At 45.8% G+C, this 22,943-nt stretch overlaps 1 protein-coding gene across 50 annotated transcripts in view; it reads left to right on the forward strand.

The window, feature by feature from the left end:
* Positions 1-22,943, forward strand: part of nav3 (neuron navigator 3) — a 242,182-nt gene that overhangs the window by 141,620 nt on the left and 77,619 nt on the right. For 49 of the 50 annotated variants that reach the window (XM_090201028.1, XM_090201029.1, XM_090201036.1 and 46 more), the window contains 2 exons: positions 3,476-3,591; positions 19,221-19,329. In XM_090201028.1, the coding sequence (XP_090057154.1) occupies positions 3,476-3,591; positions 19,221-19,329 (225 nt within the window). Of the gene's footprint in view, positions 1-3,475; positions 3,592-6,835; positions 8,095-19,220; positions 19,330-22,943 lie in introns of those variants that run through there. The other variant, XM_090201078.1, reaches the window with a different exon arrangement.

A 22,943-nucleotide genomic window follows, 5' to 3' on the forward strand; every position in this document is an offset into this window, starting at 1 on the left:
GCCTTTGTCTTCAAGACTGTTAACAGACAGGGCTTTGTAGGATGTTCACTTAAAATACAAAGAAAAATACACAATCAAATCACAATTACCCAAATGAGCTCTGGTGTACAGCCTTCCTCTCAGCTCTGGTGCACAGCCTTCCCCTCAGCTCTGGTGCACAGCCTTCCTCTCCGCTCTGGTGCACAGCCTTCCCCTCAGCTCTGGTGTACAGCCTTCCCCTCCGCTCTGGTGCACAGCCTTCCCCTCAGCTCTGGTGCACAGCCTTCCCCTCAGCTCTGGTGCACAGCCTTCCCCTCAGCTCTGGTGCACAGCCTTCCCCTCAGCTCTGGTGCACAGCCTTCCCCTCAGCTCTGGTGCACAGCCTTCCCCTCAGCTCTGGTGCACAGCCTTCCCCTCAGCTCTGGTGCACAGCCTTCCCCTCAGCTCTGGTGCACAGCCTTCCCCTCAGCTCTCCAAACTAACCTCAGCAGGTTGTTAGAATGACAGTCCAAACTAACCTCAGCAGGTTGTTAGAATGACAGTCCAAACTAACCTCAGCAGGTTGTTAGAATGACAGTCCAAACTAACCTCAGCAGGTTGTTAGAATGACAGTCCAAACTAACCTCAGCAGGTTGTTAGAATGACAGTCCAAACTAACCTCAGCAGGTTGTTAGAATGACAGTCCAAACTAACCTCAGCAGGTTGTTAGAATGACAGTCCAAACTAACCTCAGCAGGTTGTTAGAATGACAGTCCAATCTAACCTCAGCAGGTTGTTAGAATGACAGTCCAAACGAACCTCAGCAGGTTGTTAGAATGACAGTCCAAACGAACCTCAGCAGGTTGTTAGAATGACAGTCCAAACGAACCTCAGCAGGTTGTTAGAATGACAGTCCAAACGAACCTCACTACCTCCATGTCCTGATGTCTATGCCTGCAGCATTACCCCAAGGCCCTCTGTTCCACCTGACGTAGTTCAGCTGAACTTGTGTCTGAAACGTCCATCATTTGGGTGTTTATATGCAGCAAATGTCCCTTGTTTGCCACTTGATTTCTGCGAAGGAGTTCAACTTTGTTGAGAACAATACAACAAATGATTTATTTGGACAGTTTAGAGACTCATTGTTAGTGGAATTGAGGGGGAATTATTGGGCAGGTTTGTCTAAAATGTCCTCTTCTACAGTGACAGTTATACTCCAAGATGAATTTCCAGCCTTTTAACTTTACTCGTCTTATCAAATGCATCTGATCCCAATTGTATCCCTGTCTTGTGCATTACTTTTGACCAGAGGCCTGTTTTTGACCGAGGCCCACAGTTTTCTGCTCTAAGGTAGTGCACTATATAGGAAATAGGGAGCTATTAGGGACGCAGGCTGCGTCTTGACTAATCTCTCATCATGATCCATCTAGAACAGGTTTCATGGGGAGACAGAGAATAGAGGCCCTCCTCCATCCCTCCATACTTCCACTCCTTTATCCGCATCCCGCCTTCTGTCATTGTGCCCACGGGACTGCATGTGGTGCCGTACAGTCACACACAGACACACGAGGGCTGGCTCGTCCAGTCACACGCCATCTTGATGTGCGTACAACCAATTGAATCTCTGCATCCCATGGCGCTCCAAATAACCCCTATTATTTGAGTGTCTGGAGAGAGGTGGAAGCCTTGATTCCAGACGGATGCCGCCCATCAAAGATAATTTCCCACCTTTCAATCTGTCGACTGGATGGGGGCTGCTGGGTAGGGGCTTTGTGATGTCAGAGACAGAGCCTGTGATGGCGGGCGTGCTAACAGCGGTTCTGGCCTTTGGGGGGGATCCTATTAACGAGCCATAATCGGCTTCCGAGTAACTTTTCCCTCTCTTCTCTTTCTCTATAATTTCCAAAAAGGGTTCAACCTTGGCACACAATGCACTCTGCTGCTCGCTGACTCACCATTGAGAATTCATCTTAATCCGTCCAATGCACCTCGCCGTCTTGCCCATTAACAGGCATCCCTGATTATCATTCATAGGCAGATGCAGGTGACGGCTGTTGTTCTCCAACCTGTTCTCCATCTGCATTAAATGGGAGACAAGCAACACACAACAGACACTGTAATGTCATGCCATTGAAAAGGGATTCTCTTCATATCGCTTTCCTACTTTGTATTCATGTCAGGTCCTAATCATGAGCGGCTCAACTACATATCCAGGATGCAATCAACCAAAATGACAAGCACATTGTCTTCTGTGGCTCAGCAGCCAACAGGTTGAGATGCTCAGTTCTACCTGATCACTCACACTCCTGCCTACCTCTCCCCTTCGCTTGTCCAATCCTGGCTATAGTATCCCATGTCTCCCTCCCTCCCCCTTTCCTCTGTTTCTCTCACTCTCTTCCGGAGGGAGGTGTGCCCCCGCCGACCTGCCTGACAGAGGAGGAACTGTCAGCGGCCTCGCACTTAGGGCCTCCCGCTGCGTCGCAATTTCCCATAATTTCAGGGCCAATTAGGTTTCTTCCCTCTCCTGTGCCACAGCAGAGCAGCCGGGCCATAGGCTGAGAAGAGCAGAGGCAGCAGCAGTTAGCTGCAGTTTGTGTTTCGTTGATTACAGTCCCCCTGCCTCCGCCTTTGACAGCAGCCGGGGAGGTGATTGTAAGGCACTGCTGTGTGACGTTAACATTGTATGTGCGTCCTCTCTCTGACCTGATTCGACCTGAGATTCTCACTTATGATTGGCTGTGCTGTGCTTTGTTTTGTTCTCAGTACATTTCTCAGGGTATTTTTAGACTGATTTGAGATCCTTGTTGTACATCTTTATAACAAACATTCCTAAACTGAGTAGTCAGAATATATACCCTCCCCCAGTAAACATTTAATTTACCCATTCCGACATTTTTTGCAGGCTGTCAAATTGCTGCCATATTTCTGCATGTCTCTCTCTGTGAAATTCTATGTAGCTAGAAGTAGTTTGTGGGGCGGATGTTAGAAAGCGAGGTTTCACAGTGCTCAACTCATTGGCTGATGCAGCATTCTGTGGCTGCCAGTTTATCTGTGGCGGTGCAGGTGGCTGGGGAAAGGCTTTATTGTGGGTGTGCCGGTGAGGGAGAGTTATCTAGCAGCCGTCAGGACGTCTGGCTGTGTTTCTCACATCTCTGCCCAAGGCAAGGGAACAAACACAGGCTGCCTGCCAAATGGCACCCTATTCCCTTTTTAGTGCCCTACTTTTGACCAGGGGCTATAGGGGGACAGGGAATGCAAGCCAGTATGTGGATTTTGGCTGCACATAGGCAGGTTCATGCATGCACACACAGACAGATAGATAGACAAACTTCCCTTCACCCACAAAACCTCACTTCATCCAAGAGATCCTCCTGAGATATTCATCTTCATCTGTTGAAAATACGAAAAAGCATGAATAGAAGTATTTCAGTCTGGGTCCTGTTTTTTTACCACATGAAAACAAACGCTCTATGCAATGCGGCTCCTGAATAACCGTGGCTTTGTTTGTTTCTCCCAGGACGTACTCCGAGAACGACTGTACCACGGTGGCCCCCACAGACCACTGCCTCAGCCCCACCAAGGGAGACCTGGCCTACAGCAAGACTGCCAAGCAGTGCCTGGAAGAAATCTCAGGTAGGCAACACTCGTGTGTGTGTGTGTGTGTGTGTGTGTGTGTGTGTGTGTGTGTGTGTGTGTGTGTGTGTGTGTGTGTGTGTGTGTGTGTGTGTGTGTGTGTGTGTGTGTGTGTGTGTGTGTGTGTGTGTGTGTGTGGGTGGGTGGGTGTGTATTACAGTATATTGTCTGTGTGTGTACTTTCTGGTGAATGCGTGTGTGTATGTTTGTCTTTGAGGTAGCATGGGGGGTCCCTTGATCCCCACCTCACACGGCGAAGGGAAAAGGTCAGGAACGACTGGCGGACACAGGAGGCATCTGTGGCCCTTTGTTTACGCAGTCGCCATCGGTTACGCCCCGGCGCCCGGCGTCTTGTTCTAGCTGTGGGGACGTGGCGGGTCATCTGGATAGACAGTGGCCCGAGGCTGCAGGAGACAGAGAGAGAATCTGTATTATCAGGGTGGTGGGCTGGGCTGCAGGAAACAGAGAGAGAATCTGTATTATCAGGGTGGTGGGCTGGGCTGCAGGAGACAGAGAGAGAATCTGTATTATCTGGGTGGTGGGCTGGGCTGCAGGAGACAGAGAGAGAATCTGTATTATCTGGGTGGTGGGCTGGGCTGCAGCTCACCTTGGCATTTACACAGAGACCGATAGAATTTCATGTAATGTGGATGATGTCCTTGAGAAATGTAATGTGGATGATGTCCTTGGGAAATGTAATGTGGATGATGTCCTTGGGAAATGTAATGTGGATGATGTCCTTGGGAAATGTAATGTGGATGATGTCCTTGGGAAATGTAATGTGGATGATGTCCTTGGGAAATGTAATGTGGATGATGTCCTTGGGAAATGATGCCGTGTTATAACGTAGCTTTGGTGTTGCAGGTCAGGTATCTGTCAAGTCATAGTACATCTACTGCTATGTATTCCTGCCTAGTGGGTCTGCATGTTAACTAAACACACTGCATGTCTTAGGCCTTGCTCTACTCTAAACTGCTTTGTCATTTGGGTATGGGAAAAACAAAAGATTGTTCTGTCACAAAACAAATGACTCCCCAAATCGTGGTCTACAAAGGGAACGGTCCCTACATAGTGCTACTTTAGTCCTCTAAATGTGTGCCTTTACAAAGCCACAGCCGAAGTACCATGTCTGGAATGTTGTGTTTTTACATCGCCAAACCTGTAATATACACACTGTGGTCACGGCACAATGAGCGCCGCGGTCAGCGAGACTCCGTTGAACTTTCTGCTTTGATTTGTTCATTTATGAAAATGTTTTGCAGTTGTGTTCTACTCAGAAAGTCTGATTTTGCTGTTTTTTATTTAATTTTTATGAACATATGTAGATGATAATCTGAGGAACCATGGTGGTTCACTTCTGTATCAGGACAATTGTGTTGCTTCCAGACACTGATCTTGGTTCAGTTTTGTTTTTCCCTCACTATTCATAAGGTTAGGATTCGGGGAGGGAAAGCAGATCCTAGATCTGTACCTAGGGGAAACTGTTTTTTTTCTTAGTTTTGTCTCCTGAACTGCTCGTTGCCTGGAGTCTGCGGTAGCCTCTATAGTGAAGGAAGTCTTTCAAAAAGCTACTTATGGGTCATCATCTTCGGGCTACATTTCCTGCAGCACTGGGTTTACATGGCATTTACATTTTGGTGGTTTAACGGACAGAGCAACGTACAGTCATTTCACAGAAGATCCGTGTAGCGTCAATGTAGAGGTAGGCCTACAGTACCAGTCAAACGTTTGGACACACCTTCTCATTCCAGGGTTTTTCTTTATTTAGAAAAATAGTGAAGACATCAAAACTATGAAATAACACATATGGAATAATGTCGTAACCCCAAAAAGTGTTAAACAAATCTAAATATATTTAAATTTGAGATTCTTCAAAGTAGCCACCTTTTGCCTTGAGGACAGCTTTACACACTCTTGGCACACATTTTAAAATGTCAGACTTGATTTGCCCTAACTAAAAATGTATCAACCCCTACAAAAATGTCTGGGGAGAAACTGGTCAAGTTACGATCCTACAACTGTAAATGCCATCTCTGTCCATGGCAGTTAATGTCACCTTGGATATGGTTGCTCAGGGCAACTGCTACCATGAGTTTCTCTGCATCACGAGCTTATAGCATGTGTGGTCACATGGAGGCTGTTGTTTGTCTATGGTGTGTGTGTCTGTGCTGTTGAGGTTATTAATACTAGAGGAAGTGTTGAAGCTGTTGACAGACAGGCTGCAGTCTTGGTGAGAGGAGAGCCGGGGCTTTACTCTTTACCTCATTAACCCTATAGCGTTTAATTAGCCTGTGCATCAGCGCAGCACTGCTATCAGGGAGCCGCAACTCGCAGGTGTGCTGTCCAAACAACTCCCAGTCACTCTGGTTTTTATCAGGGAAAGCAGAGAGGGAGAGGAAGAGAGGGAGAGGAGAAGAGGGAGAGGAGAAGAGGGAGAGGAGAAGAGGGGGAGGAGAAGAGGGGGAGGGAGAGGAGAAGAGGGGAAGGAGAAGTAGAAGAGGGGGAGGAGAAGTGGGAGAAGGGGAGGAGAAGAGGGCGAAAGGGAGGAGGAGAAAGGGAGGAGAAGAGGAAGAAGGGGAGGAGAAGAGGAGGGGAAGGAAAAGAGGGAGAAGAGGAGGAGGAGAGGGGGAGGAGAAGAGGAGGATAAGAGGGGGAGGCAGCAGTGTTGAACATGCATTTTCATCCTTTGACTCTCTTTCGCTCACACACATACTCCCCAAGTACCCTGCGACTTGTGGTGAGGCGTTTCCTGAACTGAAGTGGGCAGACGTGGAGACAGAAGACACGTGCTTTGATGGTCGGCAGTAGCCACAGCAGAGGATGCCACTGCTGCAGCAGAGGAAAGGGAAACCACCGAGACAAGAGAAGAAGAGAGACAGAGAGAGAGAAGAGAGAGAAGGGAGAAACAGATGAGGCAGAGAGAGAGAAGAGAGAAGAGAGAGGAGGGAGACACACATGAGGCAGAGAGACAGAGAGAGAGAAGAGAGAGGAGGGAGAAACAGATGAGCCAGAGAGTAAGAGAGAGAGCGGCAGAGGGAGAGGAAGGATAGAATTGCAGGCTGAATGCTAAAATGAACAGAGCGGAGAGATTGAGTGCTGGCTCCATTCTCTGGTGTGAGGAGAGGAGAGAGGGAGAGAAGCAAAGGCTCTGCTGAGCTGGTAATTAACAGGAGCGCAGAGAGGGAGAGAGGAATGAAATGCTCCCCTCTGCTCTTAATAGAGAAAGATAAAGAGAGGGAGAAGCAGAGAGAGAGAGAAGCAGAGAGAGAGAGAAGCAGAGAGAGAGAAGCAGAGAGAGAGAAGCAGAGAGAGAGTAGAATAGAGCGGAGGAGAGAGAGAGATTGCGTGAGAAAGAGAGAGATGTAATATCGCATTCATCCACACCCCTCACCGCTTCTTGCTGTTTTGAGGTGGAGGAGAGAGAGAGAAGAGGAGGAGGAGGGGGAGGTAAAGCAGTGTCTGTTTTTTTGTGTTGGTGTGTGTCTGTGGCACCAGTTATTAGCTGTGTGACCATGGGAATGCAATGTCTGGAGGATGCCTCTGGACTCTGCTGTGTGTGAGGGGGGAGTTTTTCATCTAGGCGTCTGCAACATGCTCTCCATCCCTCCATCCCTCACTCCTTCCATCTGGATGAAGCCTGGACCCTCGGTGAGCGCTGGACAGGGGGCCACCTAAGTCCCCCCCCACAGATAGAGGCGTCTTCACCTCTCTCGCCACCTTCTTCTCCTCTCCCCTCCTCCGGCTCACCAGCCACCACTGCCAGAATGTGAACGGGAACACAGCCAAACAGGTGGACCAGCACAGACCCACTGACGAACAGAGAGAGAGTGAACGAGAGCAAGGAGGTGAAGATGAAGAGAGGCGCCGAGTTCTCTGTGTACCAGGGTGGAAGCCCCCCTCGCCGACCCCCCCAACCCCTCCCAGACAACCTGAACCTCCGCAAGCAGCGCTCCCTGACCAACCTGACCCTGCTGAGCGAGGGCGAGCAGCGGGTGTACTCCTTCGAGCTAGATGACCCGCCCACGCCTTCCAAATCCTCTTTGTCCTTGTCATCATCCCCAGCGCGAGGGGGCAGCCCCAGGAAGGAGCCAGCCAGGGATGGCATGGGTGCGAGGGGCACCAGGGCGCGCTCCCTGTCCCTCTCCCTGACCAAAGTTCTCTCCCAGTCGGAGCACTCCCTCATCCCTGTGCCATGGAGGTGCACGGCGGTCGGGCGGGCATCGCTGGGCGGGCAACAGCAACCGCCTCGGGAGACGCTACGTGGGCAGCTGGGGAAGCCCAGGGAGGAGGGTACGGATGAAGAGGGCAGCAGTGGGCGTTCGGACGATGAGGTGGCGTCAGCGGCGGGCACCAGGGTCGGGGACCAGGGTGGCAGGGAGAGGGGGTACTGGGCGGAGGAGGAGGCGGAGGGGGGCGCCCGCGAGGGTACGGCTCAGCTGGACAAGGAGGTGATCCTCACCATGCTGGGTGACCTGGAGCAGGTGCTGCACACACACCCACATTGTAAGTCTCACACACACACACACACACACACACACACACACACATACACACACACACACACACACACACACACACACACACACACACACACACCCTTAGTCACACTCTTTCGCCGTAATACACACACACACACGCTTACACCGAAACACACACCCACACACCCTTAGTCACTCACCCTTAGTCACACACTCTATAAGCCACACACACGCTGTGAGTCACACACACACAGCTAGACACCATAGCCAGGGGCGTACACAGGTCTCCATCTGTACGGTTATATGTACAGCTGGATGTGGAGCTGCTGTTCTGGTAGTGCTGCTGACTAGTGTCAGGTAAAGGTAGTCATAGTTACTGTGTGGTAGTGGACTGAAGCTTGGGTAGTAGTGTCAGGTAAAGGTAGTCATAGTTACTGTGTAGTAGTGGACTGAAGCTTGGGTAGTAGTGTCAGGTAAAGGTAGTCATAGTTACTGTGTAGTAGTGGACTGAAGCTTGGGTAGTAATGTCAGGTAAAGGTAGTCATAGTTACTGTGTAGTAGTGGACTGAAGCTTGGGTAGTAGTGTCAGGTAAAGGTAGTCATAGTTACTGTGTGGTAGTGGACTGAAGCTTGGGTAGTAATGTCAGGTAAAGGTAGTCATAGTTACTGTGTAGTAGTGGACTGAAGCTTGGGTAGTAATGTCAGGTAAAGGTAGTCATAGTTACTGTGTAGTAGTGGACTGAAGCTTGGGTAGTAGTGTCAGGTAAAGGTAGTCATAGTTACTGTGTGGTAGTGGACTGAAGCTTGGGTAGTAGTGTCAGGTAAAGGTAGTCATAGTTACTGTGTGGTAGTGGACTGAAGCTTGGGTAGTAGTGTCAGGTAAAGGTAGTCATAGTTACTGTGTGGTAGTGGACTGCAGCTTGGGTAGTAATGTCAGGTAAAGGTAGTCATAGTTACTGTGTAGTAGTGGACTGAAGCTTGGGTAGTAGTGTCAGGTAAAGGTAGTCATAGTTACTGTGTAGTAGTGGACTGAAGCTTGGGTAGTAATGTCAGGTAAAGGTAGTCATAGTTACTGTGTCGTAGTGGACTGAAGCTTGGGTAGTAGTGTCAGGTAAAGGTAGTCATAGTTACTGTGTGGTAGTGGACTGAAGCTTGGGTAGTAATGTCAGGTAAAGGTAGTCATAGTTACTGTGTAGTAGTGGACTGAAGCTTGGGTAGTAATGTCAGGTAAAGGTAGTCATAGTTACTGTGTAGTAGTGGACTGAAGCTTGGGTAGTAGTGTCAGGTAAAGGTAGTCATAGTTACTGTGTGGTAGTGGACTGAAGCTTGGGTAGTAGTGTCAGGTAAAGGTAGTCATAGTTACTGTGTGGTAGTGGACTGCAGCTTGGGTAGTAGTGTCAGGTAAAGGTAGTCATAGTTACTGTGTAGTAGTGGACTGAAGCTTGGGTAGTAGTGTCAGGTAAAGGTAGTCATAGTTACTGTGTGGTAGTGGACTGAAGCTTGGGTAGTAGTGTCAGGTAAAGGTAGTCATAGTTACTGTGTGGTAGTGGACTGAAGCTTGGGTAGTAGTGTCAGGTAAAGGTAGTCATAGTTACTGTGTGGTAGTGGACTGCAGCTTGGGTAGTAATGTCAGGTAAAGGTAGTCATAGTTACTGTGTAGTAGTGGACTGAAGCTTGGGTAGTAGTGTCAGGTAAAGGTAGTCATAGTTACTGTGTAGTAGTGGACTGAAGCTTGGGTAGTAATGTCAGGTAAAGGTAGTCATAGTTACTGTGTCGTAGTGGACTGAAGCTTGGGTAGTAGTGTCAGGTAAAGGTAGTCATAGTTACTGTGTGGTAGTGGACTGAAGCTTGGGTAGTAATGTCAGGTAAAGGTAGTCATAGTTACTGTGTAGTAGTGGACTGAAGCTTGGGTAGTAATGTCAGGTAAAGGTAGTCATAGTTACTGTGTAGTAGTGGACTGAAGCTTGGGTAGTAGTGTCAGGTAAAGGTAGTCATAGTTACTGTGTGGTAGTGGACTGAAGCTTGGGTAGTAGTGTCAGGTAAAGGTAGTCATAGTTACTGTGTGGTAGTGGACTGCAGCTTGGGTAGTAGTGTCAGGTAAAGGTAGTCATAGTTACTGTGTAGTAGTGGACTGAAGCTTGGGTAGTAGTGTCAGGTAAAGGTAGTCATAGTTACTGTGTAGTAGTGGACTGAAGCTTGGGTAGTAGTGTCAGGTAAAGGTAGTCATAGTTACTGTGTAGTAGTGGACTGAAGCTTGGGTAGTAATGTCAGGTAAAGGTAGTCATAGTTACTGTGTGGTAGTGGACTGAAGCTTGGGTAGTAGTGTCAGGTAAAGGTAGTCATAGTTACTGTGTGGTAGTGGACTGAAGCTTGGGTAGTAGTGTCAGGTAAAGGTAGTCATAGTTACTGTGTGGTAGTGGACTGTAGCTTGGGTAGTAGTGTCAGGTAAAGGTAGTCATAGTTACTGTGTAGTAGTGGACTGAAGCTTGGGTAGTAATGTCAGGTAAAGGTAGTCATAGTTACTGTGTGGTAGTAGACTGAAGCTTGGGTAGTAGTGTCAGGTAAAGGTAGTCATAGTTGCTGTGTGGTAGTAGACTGAAGCTTGGGTAGTAGTGTCAGGTAAAGGTAGTCATAGTTACTGTGTGGTAGTGGACTGAAGCTTGGGTAGTAGTGTCAGGTAAAGGTAGTCATAGTTACTGTGTGGTAGTGGACTGAAGCTTGGGTAGTAGTGTCAGGTAAAGGTAGTCATAGTTACTGTGTGGTAATGGACTGAAGCTTGGGTAGTAGTGTCAGGTAAAGGTAGTCATAGTTACTGTGTGGTAGTGGACTGAAGCTTGGGTAGTAGTGTCAGGTAAAGGTAGTCATAGTTGCTGTGTGGTAGTGGTTGTGTTATTAGTAGTGCTAACATAAATAATAATTTTAGTAATAGTAGAAACACTGGTAGTAATAGCAGTAACATAAACATTTGTGCTATCACTGTAGTAGTAAAAGTAGCAACATAAATACTCATTGTGGTATTATTGTAGTAGTAATAGTATTAACATAAATACTCATTGTGGTATTATTGTAGTAGTAATAGCAGTAACATAAATACTCATTGTGGTAATATTGTAGTAGCAATAACAGTGACATAAATACTAATTGTGTTATCACTGTAGTAGTAATAACAGTAACATAAATACTCATTGTTTTATTATTGTAGTAGTAATAGCAGTAACATAAATACTCATTGTGGTATTATCGTAGTAGTAATAGCAGTAACATAAATACTCATTGTGGTATTATTGTAGTAGTAATAGTATTAACATAAATACTCATTGTGGTATTATTGTAGTAGTAGTAATAGCAGTAACAGAAATACTCATTGTGGTATTATTGTAGTAGTAATAGTATTAACATAAATACTCATTGTGGTATTATTGTAGTAGTAGTAATAGCAGTAACATAACACAATGAGTATTTATCACTGTAGTAGTAATAGCAGTAACATAAATACTCATTGTGTTATCACTGTAGTAGTAATAGCAGTAACATAAATACTCATTGTGTTATCACTGTAGTAGTAATAGCAGTAACATAAATACTCATTGTGTTATCACTGTAGTAGTAACAGCAGTAACATAAATACTCATTGTGGTATTATTGTAGTAGTAGTAATAGCAGTAACATAAATACTCATTGTGTTATCACTGTAGTAGTAATGGCAGTAACATAAATACTCATTGTGTTATCACTGTAGTAGTAATAGCAGTAACATAAATACTCATTGTGTTATCACTGTAGTAGTAATAGCAGTAACATAAATACTCATTGTGTTATCACTGTAGTAGTAATAGCAGTAACATAAATACTCATTGTGTTATCACTGTAGTAGTAATAGCAGTAACATAAATACTCATTGTGTTATCACTGTAGTAGTAATAGCAGTAACATAAATACTCATTGTGTTATCACTGTAGTAGTAATAGCAGTAACATAAATACTCATTGTGTTATCACTGTAGTAGTAACAGCAGTAACATAAATACTCATTGTGGTATTATTGTAGTAGTAATAGTAATCATTGTGTTATCACTGTAGTAGTAACAGCTCGTATAGCACTGAAAAAGCCCAGCCCCAAATTCTCCCGTTCTTGAAAAGGTACTAGTGCTGCTGCCAGCTGCAGCGAACGCGCTCCCTCCCTGCCTGTGAATACAACAGTGACAGTGATCCATTCATACTATCCCTGTCTGTGTGATCTATCCAGATAGTTACAGTACCTCCTAAAGCCCATTCCCACACAAAGTTGTCAGTAAAAGTGCCCAGCCTGCCCAGCTGCAGTATAGTACAGTATGGCAGCTCAGGGTTTTGCCTCAGGGAACGATGTATTGGATGTGGTTTAACAAGCAGCTCAGTGCTGAACTGCCTGTTAGGACAGAACTCAGCAGCACAGGTTTTAGCTAGGAGAAGTCATAACACTCTGGATCCAGTTTTTCCTTCCTCTCAGGCGTGTGGCTGCAGCAAGCTGCAGAGAGTTGACACATGCTATCTAACACAGAGAGGATTGTGGGTGACAATAGAAATGGGTTTGAATGATTTGAGTTGACATTCTCTGCACGAAGGCGTATTCAGAGTTTGGTGCATGCGAGCAAGTCTTGCCGAGCCCCTGGTGTGTTTTGTGAGACACGGTGTTAGCTGGACTCATTAGGATGTGTGGAGCAGGGAGTGGTATTCACTCTCTCCAGGAGAGGTGCCGGCCTCGAGCTAAAGAGAACATGCATTATTGAAGAGAGGGAGAGTGATACTAGGCAGCTGCTGAACCTGTGGCCTGTGGTGGTGTTGGGGGGGTGTGTGTGTGTGCGTGCTCGTGCGCGTGCGTGTGTGTGTGTGTGTTCATATTTGTGTGGGTCAACCTGGGGCTTGAGGTGCTGCCGCTGCATCGTAGCATGATTGTTGTGCTCAACAGGGACTTGAATAGCGATGCGTCTGACTGAGGCTGAGATCACCTCCCCGGTACGACGTTGTGAAGTGGTGCTTGCTGCTATATTCCCCGTCATAAACAGTCTAGAATGAGGTTCACGGCTTTTGTTACTCAAACATTCATATCATTTAGATGTAAATAATGTCATTGACCTCTAGATTTCCAGTGAACACGGTGCGGGAGGAATCTAAGACCTAAACCTCTCCTCATCATCTCTTAACACCTATTTCCTTTTTTACAATGTGGTTTAATAACGGCATCAATAGTATACATTTTTTTTTACAGTTTTATTTGCGGCAAATACCAAATGATTAATGTTGACATATTAATGTTTACATACTTCACACTTATTTCAACGTCAATATTATTACCTTTCGCTCCCAAAATCTAATCTGACCGCCTGTGAGTATAAAATGAATGGTACATATTACCTGTTGGTTGTGCCTATGGGGAGTGGTGGTGGTGAGTGATGGTGATGGTGGTGAGTGATGGTAGTGAGTGATGGTGGTGGTGGTTGTGAGTGATGTTGGTGGGTGGTGGTGAGTGATGGTGGTGAGTGGTGGTGAGTGATGGTGGTGGGTGGTGTTGAGTGATGGTAGTGAGTGATGGTGGTGGGTGGTGGTGAGTGGTGTTGAGTGGTGGTTGTGAGTGATGGTGGTGGGTGGTGGTGAGTGATGGTGGTGGGTGGTGGTGAGTGATGGAGGTAGTGGTGGTGAGTGATGGAGGTAGTGATGGTGATTGTTGGTGGTGGTGAGTGATGGTGATTGGTGGTGAGTGATGGTGATTGGTGGTGGTGGTTGTGAGTGATGGTGGTGGGTGGTGGTGAGTGATGGTGGTGGGTGGTGTTGAGTGATGGTAGTGAGTGATGGTGGTGGTGAGTGATGGTGGTGGTGAGTGATGGAGGTAGTGGTGGTGAGTGATGGAGGTAGTGATGGTGATTGTTGGTGGTGGTGAGCGATGGTGATTGGTGGTGAGCGATGGTGATTGGTGGTGGTGGTTGTGAGTGATGGTGGTGAGTGGTGGTGAGTGATGGTGGTGGGTGGTGTTGAGTGATGGTAGTGAGTGATGGTAGTGAGTGATGGTGGTGGTGAGTGATGGTGGTGGGTGGTGGTGAGTGATGGAGGTAGTGGTGGTGAGTGATGGAGGTAGTGATGGTGATTGGTGGTGGTGGTGGTGAGTGATGGTGATGGTGATTGGTGGTGAGTGATGGTGATTGGTGGTGGTGGTTGTGAGTGATGGTGGTGGGTGGTGGTGGTGAGTGATGGTGGTGAGTGGTGGTGAGTGATGGTGGTGGGTGGTGTTGAGTGATGGTCGTGAGTGATGGTGGTGGTGAGTGATGGTGGTGGGTGGTGGTGAGTGATGGTGGTGGGTGGTGGTGAGAGATGGAGGTAGTGGTGGTGAGTGATGGTGATTGATGGTGGTGGTGGTGAGTGATGGTAGTTAGTGATGGTCGTGAGTGATGGCCATGAGTGATGGTATTGAGTGATGGTAGTGAGTGATGGTAGTGAGTGATAATAGTGAGTGATAATAGTGAGTGATGGTAGTGAGTGATGGTAGTGAGTGATGGTCATGAGTGATGGTCGTGAGTGATAATAGTGAGCGATGGTGTAATAACAGAGCAGCAGTCTGCTTTAGGTGAATGCTCCACTCCATTACCCCTCTATGAATCTCTCCCCCCGGCTAACTCACTGAGAGTGTGTGCATTCTAAATAGCACCCTATTCCCCATTTAGTTCCCTATGTAGTGCACTACTTTTAACCAGGGCCCATAACCCACTATAGGCAATAAGGGGCTAGCTGGGATGCACACTGTGTCCAGCCCTGATCCCCCCAGGGCCAACCCTGTTTGTGTCCCTTAATAATTGGACTGTGATTGGATCTTTGTCGGCGAGGATAGGGTGAAGCGAGGCGACGAATAGAGAGAGGGATGTAGGTAGGGGAAGGTTTTGAAGATTTATTGCAGTTTTGAGACTGTCTCTCAGACCAACTTGCCACACCCCACCCACACATACATGATATGAGCATTCCTCCTCACTTCTCTCTCTCTCTTTCTCTCTCTCTCTCTCTCGCACTTTCTGCTCTCTCTCTCTCTCTCTCTCTCGCACTTTCTGCTCTCTCTCTCTCTCTCTCTCTCTCTCTCTCTCTCTCTCTCTCTCTCTCTCTCTCTTTCTCGCTCGCTCTCTCTCTCTCTCTCTCGCTCTCTCTCTCTCTCTCTTTCTGCTCTCCCTCACTCTTTCTGCTCTCTCTCTGCTCTCTCTCTGCTCTCTCTCTGCTCTCTCTCTGCTCTCTCTCTCTCTCTGCTCTCTCTCTCTCTCTCTCTCTCTCTCTCTCTCTCTCTCTCTCTCTCTCTCTCTCTCTCTCTCTCTCTCTCTCTCATTTCAGCTGACAGTGAGACACACAACAGTCAAATTAAAGGGGTCTAAAAGCCATTCAATGTCCTATTGAGTCCATTATACAAGGCTGTCCAGCTCTTTTGTGTTCCCTTTTAAGTCTGAAACCGTAGACGGCATAGGGAGGCATTGATTGGCCACCCCCGTGGCTCGGGGTTAACGGATGCTGCCTGGGCTTGGTCCCACCTCAGATCTTAACAGCCTCCCTGATAGGACTGATTCTGAACCGGACTCACGTCTATGGGGTCAGGGTAAAATAGTCCAAAATTGTGTGTGTGTACACATTTTACTGTACTTGTGAGTACCAGGTTTCCTCACAAGAATAGTAAATCAACAAAAATCTGAGAAGTGGGGATATTTTTCCAGTCCTCACTTGTAAAAATGCTATTTTAGGCTCAGGGGTGAGGTTTAGGGTTATGGTTCAAATTAGAGTTAGGTTTAGGCGCTATGATAAGGTTTAGTGTTCAGGTTAGGGTTATGTTTAGGGTTAGGGGTATGTGTGAGTGTGTGTATAATAAGTAATTAGATGGGTGATTATATTTGTCCTGTTTCACACATGTACCAGTGTGTATTGATATGTATGGGGGAAATGGAAATGTGGTTTTTGCCTATCCCAGCTCCCCCTGAGACACCCTCGGAGTGTGTGTGTGTGTGTGTGTGTGTGTGTGTGTGTGTGTGTGTGTGTGTGTGTGTGTGTGTGTGTGTGTGTGTGTGTGTGTGTGTGTGTGTGTGCGCGCGCGCGTGCGTAAGCTGTATCAGTCCTCTTGACAGAAGCAGTGATGCGTGAACACAGTTTAGAGGTGCCTCTCACCAGCTCTTCCAAAATCAGGTCAGCTTTGAAGGTTGCTGACAAAGTTTGATGGACTCTGTACTCGCTATGTATGTACTTTATAACACAATGAAAGCATTCACTCTGCGTTGTATGTTGGGGTGATGCACCAGACAATAACTTAATATTCAACCTGTGTGGAGTATATTCGTTCTCTAAATGTTAAGCGCTGGTTGACTGTTCAGTGAATAAAAACTATGGTTCAACACAAAGGAACATGACAAGTCATTTTAAGAACCCACACACATTCACCACATTTGGCCCAGTGTTGGAGTGGTTCATTCCAATGTGAAGTAGAAAAAGCATGAAAACACATTCTGTTGTTCCCTCATTAGACGCGTGTGCAGACTCATTCTGTTGTTCCCTCATTAGACGCGTGTGCAGACTCATTCTGTTGTTCCCTCATTAGACGCGTGTGCAGACTCATTCTGTTGTTCCCTCATTAGACGCGTGTGCAGACTCATTCTGTTGTTCCCTCATTAGACGCGTGTGCAGACTCATTCTGTTGTTCCCTCATTAGACGCGTGTGCAGACTCATTCTGTTGTTCCCTCATTAGACGCGTGTGCAGACTCATTCTGTTGTTCCCTCATTAGACGCGTGTGCAGACTCATTCTGTTGTTCCCTCATTAGACTCGTGTGCAGACTCATTCTGTTGTTCCCTCATAAGACGCGTGTGCAGACTCATTCTGTTGTTCCCTCATTAGACGCGTGTGCAGACTCATTCTGTTGTTCCCTCATTAGACGCGTGTGCAGACTCATTCTGTTGTTCCCTCATTAGACGCGTGTGCAGACTCATTCTACAACGCTCCTTTGAGGAGACGGGTTCTTTTTTTGTTGTGCCTTGAAACTGGAAACTGCTGTGACTGGCATCCATTTTGGGTCTCCCACAACTCCTGTTAATTACCAGCCCATGGTGTCCGCTGACAGAGGCGATGATGGCTGGAGCATAGCCAGGCCTAATTGGACTAGGCAGGCAGATATGCGGGGCTTTGCCCTTGGACTATTGCACTGTAGTGTCTTCCTACAGCTGTTGTGTCTACGACTATGTTTGTGGGAAGACACTGCCACGGGTAAAATCCAAATGGCACCCTTTTCTCTGCACACATTACTTTTGAACATGGCCTATAGGGCTCTGGTCAAAAGTAGTGCACTATGTAGGGAATAGGGTGCCATTTGGAATGCAGACTACAAGTACTTTAGCACTCTACTGCTAATTAGTAGCTCCCCTTTAGAATGGGTGTAATGTATTGCAATAGAATGCAGTAGAATGGACTTTAGGTACTGCAATAGAATGGGCTTAATGTACTGCAATAGAATGGGCTTAATGTACTGCAATAGAATGGGCTTAATGTACTGCAATAGAATGGGCTTAATGTACTGCAATAGAATGGGTTTAATGTACTGCAATATAATGGGTGTAATGTACTGCAGTAGAATGGGTTTAATATACTGCAGTAGAATGGGTTTAATATACTTCAGTAGAATGGGTTTAATATACTGCAGTAGAATGGGTTTAATATACTTCAGTAGAATGGGTTTTATATACTTCAGTAGAATGGGTTTAATATACTGCAGTAGAATGGGTTTAATATACTTCAGTAGAAGGGGTTTAATATACTGCAGTAGAATGGGTTTAATATACTGCAGTAGAATGGGTTTTATATACTGCAGTAGAATGGGTTTAATATACTACAGTAGAATGGGTTTTATATACTTCAGTAGAATGGGTTTAATATACTTCAGTAGAATGGGTTTAATATACTGCAGTAGAATGGGTTTAATATACTTCAGTAGAATGGGTTTAATATACTGCAGTAGAATGGGTTTAATACACTGCAGTAGAATGGGTTTTATATACTTCAGTAGAATGGGTTTAATATACTGCAGTAGAATGGGTTTAATACACTGCAGTAGAATGGGTTTAATATACTGCAGTAGAATGGGTTTAATATACTGCAGTAGAATGGGTTTAATATACTGCAGTAGAATGGGTTTAATATACTGCAGTAGAATGGGTTTAATATACTGCAGTAGAATGGGTTTAATATACTTCAGTAGAATGGGTTTAATATACTGCAGTAGAATGGGTTTTATATACTTCAGTAGAATGGGTTTAATATACTGCAGTAGAATGGGTTTAATATACTGCAGTAGAATGGGTTTAATATACTGCAGTAGAATGGGTTTAATATACTGCAGTAGAATGGGTTTTATATACTTCAGTAGAATGGGTTTAATATACTGCAGTAGAATGGGTTTAATACACTGCAGTAGAATGGGTTTAATATACTTCAGTAGAATGGGTTTTATATACTTCAGTAGAATGGGCTCAATGTACTGCAACAGGCACTTCACTGTAAATTAGTCTTATATATAACTATTGTAAGTATATAAAACATGAAGTTGTTACTGTCGGAGCTGAACTGGAATCAGGGGAAAGGTCCTGGACTGAGATGAAATGCATTTCGATGGGACTGACTAAGATTGAAAGACTAGCTGAGATTTAGGCATAATTGAGGCATAATATATGTTGTAGCTTACAGATGGAGAATGTAGTGTCATGGCAGTGGGTTTCTGTGTTCACGTTGAAAATGGCAGGACTGCAGAAATGTCCTTTTTCCACTAAAAACATGTTTCGTTGACAATTCCACCCTGACAGCTGAGACGGGTTCAAACTGTCGGCACAGCATCTTGGAATGCGTACCCATGCTACCCGTCAGAGCGCGTTGTCATGGTGATGTTGGTGATGCTGATGTATGACGCGTCTTGAGGAAACAGAATGTTACAGGAGCCCACATCTGGTGTAACATGAAGTTGCCCCTAGACGCTGATGTTTGGTCAGTTTTGCTTTTTCCCACACTAATGGTTAAGGTTAGACTTGGGACAGAGGAAGCTGATCCTAGATCTGTACTTAAGGGAAACTTGACCACAGAGCCCAACATCTCTCATAAACCGCTTCTTTGTGCATTACAGGGGAAGACCCCGAGACGAGACGCATGCGGACAGTGAAGAACATTGCTGACCTACGGCAGAACCTGGAGGAGACCATGTCCAGTCTGCGGGGGACGCAGATCAGTCACAGGTGAGCAAGGGGCTCGGGAACGTCCACTGTGGGGCTCAGGGTTGGGGTCAATTCCATTTAAATTCAAGACAATTCAGGAAGTACACTGAAATTCCAATTCTTTTCAATGCTTTCAATTACAACAATGTTGAATTGGAATTGGATTTGGTTTACTTCCTGATTGACTGGAATTTAAATGGTTGACCTCGTACAATCACATGTTTTTAATTCTCTGCAGTTCCTCAATCTAAAGTTGATATGATTATAATTATATCAGGTCCTCAACTAAAACACTGGTCAGTTATTATTTAGGATTCCTGATGTTTTCAGGGTTTTAAACTACCTGGCATTCTATTTTCAGATTAAACATTCTGATTGGGTCAGAATATATAGGACAGATACCGTATTTCAGAAGTCTCAAAGCTCTTTACGATTTTCCCCGCAATTACCCTATCTTGATATTTCCTAGATATTCTAATCAAGTACTTACACGCTACTGGCACACTTTGATGGTGTTTGAGGGGGACAGAAAACCACAACCTATCATGTCTGGTCCGTCACAACAGCAGCCTGTTCACATTAAAGGAATGTCTTGGCTGATCTCCGGCGAGTCATAATAATGATCATGGGTTTTTGTCATGGCTCTGGGCTGTACTCTTCTCTTCTCTTATTATTCTGATATTTCTGACCCATTTGTGGGGAAAATGGTGGCAAGGTGGCGGAACAGCCGTGACAGATGGCAGCGTGTGTTCCCTCACCGCCACCAGAAAGGAGCGCGGCGCTACTGATCAATAAAGCACCATTGTTTCTCTAGCACATTGACTCTCTAGCACATTGACTCTATAGCACATTGACTCTCTAGCACATTGACTCTATAGCACATTGACTCTCTAGCACATTGTTTCTCTAGCACATTGACTCTCTAGCACATTGACTCTCTAGCACATTGACTCTCTGGCACATTGACTCTATAGCACATTGACTCTCTAGCACATTGTTTCTCTAGCACATTGACTCTCTAGCACATTGACTCTCTAGCACATTGACTCTCTAGCACATTGACTCTCTAGCACATTGACTCTCTAGCACATTGACTCTATAGCACATTGACTCTCCAGCACATTGACTCTCCAGCACATTGACTCTCTAGCACATTGACTCTATAGCACATTGACTCTCCAGCACATTGACTCTCCAGCACATTGACTCTCTAGCACATTGACTCTCTAGCACATTGACTCTCTAGCACATTGACTCTCTAGCACATTGACTCTCTAGCACATTGACTATCTAGCAAATTGACTAGCTAGCACATTGTTTCTCTAGCACATTGACTCTCTAGCACATTGTTTCTCTAGCACATTGACTCCAGTTTGACCCCCAGGGGCCTCTGCTGTTATTCCATTGAGACACTTAGAGACGTAATGAGGAGAGGACACCCAGCATGGAACATGAAGGATTATCAAACCCTCAACATCAGCCATGTAGAAACCTGTCTGCCCGCCTCCCTGTCTGTCCGTCTGTCTGTCCGTCTGTCTGTCCGTCTGTCTGTCCGCCTGTTTGTCTGTCCGCCTGTTTGTCTGCCCGCCTGCCTGTCTGCCCGCCTGTCTGCCCGCCTGTCTGTCTGTCTGTCTGCCTGTCTGCCTGCCTGTCTGCCCGCCTGTCTGCCCGCCTGTCGGCCTGCCTGCCCACCTGTCAGTCTGTCTGCTACAGTATATATGAGTGTAAATAGAGTGAGGGTATCAGACAGGAATTCCAATGGGGCTCGTAACTAGAGAATGGGCAAGCCATTAAAAGGTCTTTCACACACAGAAATTGCCGTGAAGAGGTAATCAGGGCGAAGGTTTTTCACCTCCATTGTAATGAATCACTGCTGCATGAAGAACCGGCCCACAGTGTGTGATCGTTATTTATATGAGGGATTTCTTTTTTCTTTTCTGACTGGAGCTTCATTTCCATGCGTACTTCATGGCCATCTGGTCCAGCTGATAGAGAGGCTGTGTTTGTCATCAATCTGATGTAAAGGACCTCTCTGCATGGAAATGTAAAGGACCTCTCTGTGTGGTGGTTTCTCTGTTATAACCCATGTTAATGACCTCTCTGTGTGGTGGTTTCTCTGTTATAACCCTTGTAAAGGACCTCTCTGTGTGGTAGTTTATCTGTTATAACTCATGTAAAGGACCTCTCTGTGTGGTAGTTTCTCTGTTATAACCCTTGTAAAGGACCTCTCTGTGTGGTAGTTTCTCTGTTATAACTCATGTAAAGGACCTCTCTGTGTGGTGGTTTCTCTGTTATAACCCATGTAAAGGACCTCTCTGTGTGGTAGTTTCTCTGTTATAACCCTTGTAAAGGACCTCTCTGTGTGGTAGTTTCTCTGTTATAACTCATGTAAAGGACCTCTCTGTGTGGTGGTTTCTCTGTTATAACTCATGTAAAGGACCTCTTTGTGTGGTAGTTTCTCTGTTATAACCCATATAAAGGACCTCTCTGTGTGGTGGTTTATCTGTTATAACTCATGTAAAGGATCTCTCTGTGTGGTAGTTTCTCTGTTATAACCCTTGTAAAGGATCTCTCTGTGTGGTAGTTTCTCTGTTATAACCCATGTAAAGGATCTCTATGTGTGGTAGTTTCTCTGTTATAACTCATGTAAAGGACCTCTCTGTGTGGTAGTTTCTCTGTTTTAACTCATTTAAAGGACCTCTCTGTGTGGTAGTTTCTCTGTTTTAACTCATTTAAAGGACTTCTCTGTGTGGTAGTTTCTCTGTTATAACCCATGTAAAGGAGCTCTCTGTGTGGTAGTTTCTCTGTTATAACCCTTGTAAAGGATCTCTCTGTGTGGTAGTTTCTCTGTTATAACTCATGTAAAGGACCTCTCTGTGTGGTAGTTTCTCTGTTATAACCCATGTAAAGGACCTCTCTGTGTGGTAGTTTCTCTGTTTTAACTCATGTAAAGGATCTCTCTGTGTGGTGGTTTCTCTGTTATAACTCATGTAAAGGACCTCTCTGTGTGGTAGTTTCTCTGTTATAACCCTTGTAAAGGACCTCTCTGTGTGGTAGTTTCTCTGTTTTAACTCATGTAAAGGATCTCTCTGTGTGGTGGTTTCTCTGTTATAACCCATGTAAAGGAGCTCTCTGTGTGGTAGTTTCTCTGTTATAACTCATGTAAAGGATCTCTCTGTGTGGTGGTTTCTCTGTTATAACTCATGTAAAGGATCTCTCTGTGTGGTAGTTTCTCTGTTATAACTCATGTACTGGTTGTTCTCTATGGCTGATTGTAACGTGTGAATCCCAGCCCCATGGCCCCCCACCTGCTTCGTAATTGAACTCTGCTTGAAACAGAGCGCCATCCACCACAACACTAACATTCCTCACAGAAACCTCCAAGACCCAGACGTTGCCACACCACCACAGATAATCTGTATCGATCAAAGCCCATGTTTGATTCTCTGTCCAACCCAGACGGAATGAAAAAAATAGTATTGATTGACATTTGAAGATAAATATGTTTTCCGCATATGAAAAGACGCTGTGCTCTTCAAGGGCAATTCCCCAGATTGCAAGAAAATAACAATTGCCCCCAAAAATCCCTTTCCACTGTGGCTGTGTATTAGTCCCATGGGATTCTGACTCCTCGG

This window comes from Oncorhynchus mykiss, chromosome 15 (assembly GCF_057628025.1).
Source record: "Oncorhynchus mykiss isolate SJ-2025 chromosome 15, ASM5762802v1, whole genome shotgun sequence".
NCBI classification, from domain to species: Eukaryota; Metazoa; Chordata; class Actinopteri; order Salmoniformes; family Salmonidae; genus Oncorhynchus; species Oncorhynchus mykiss.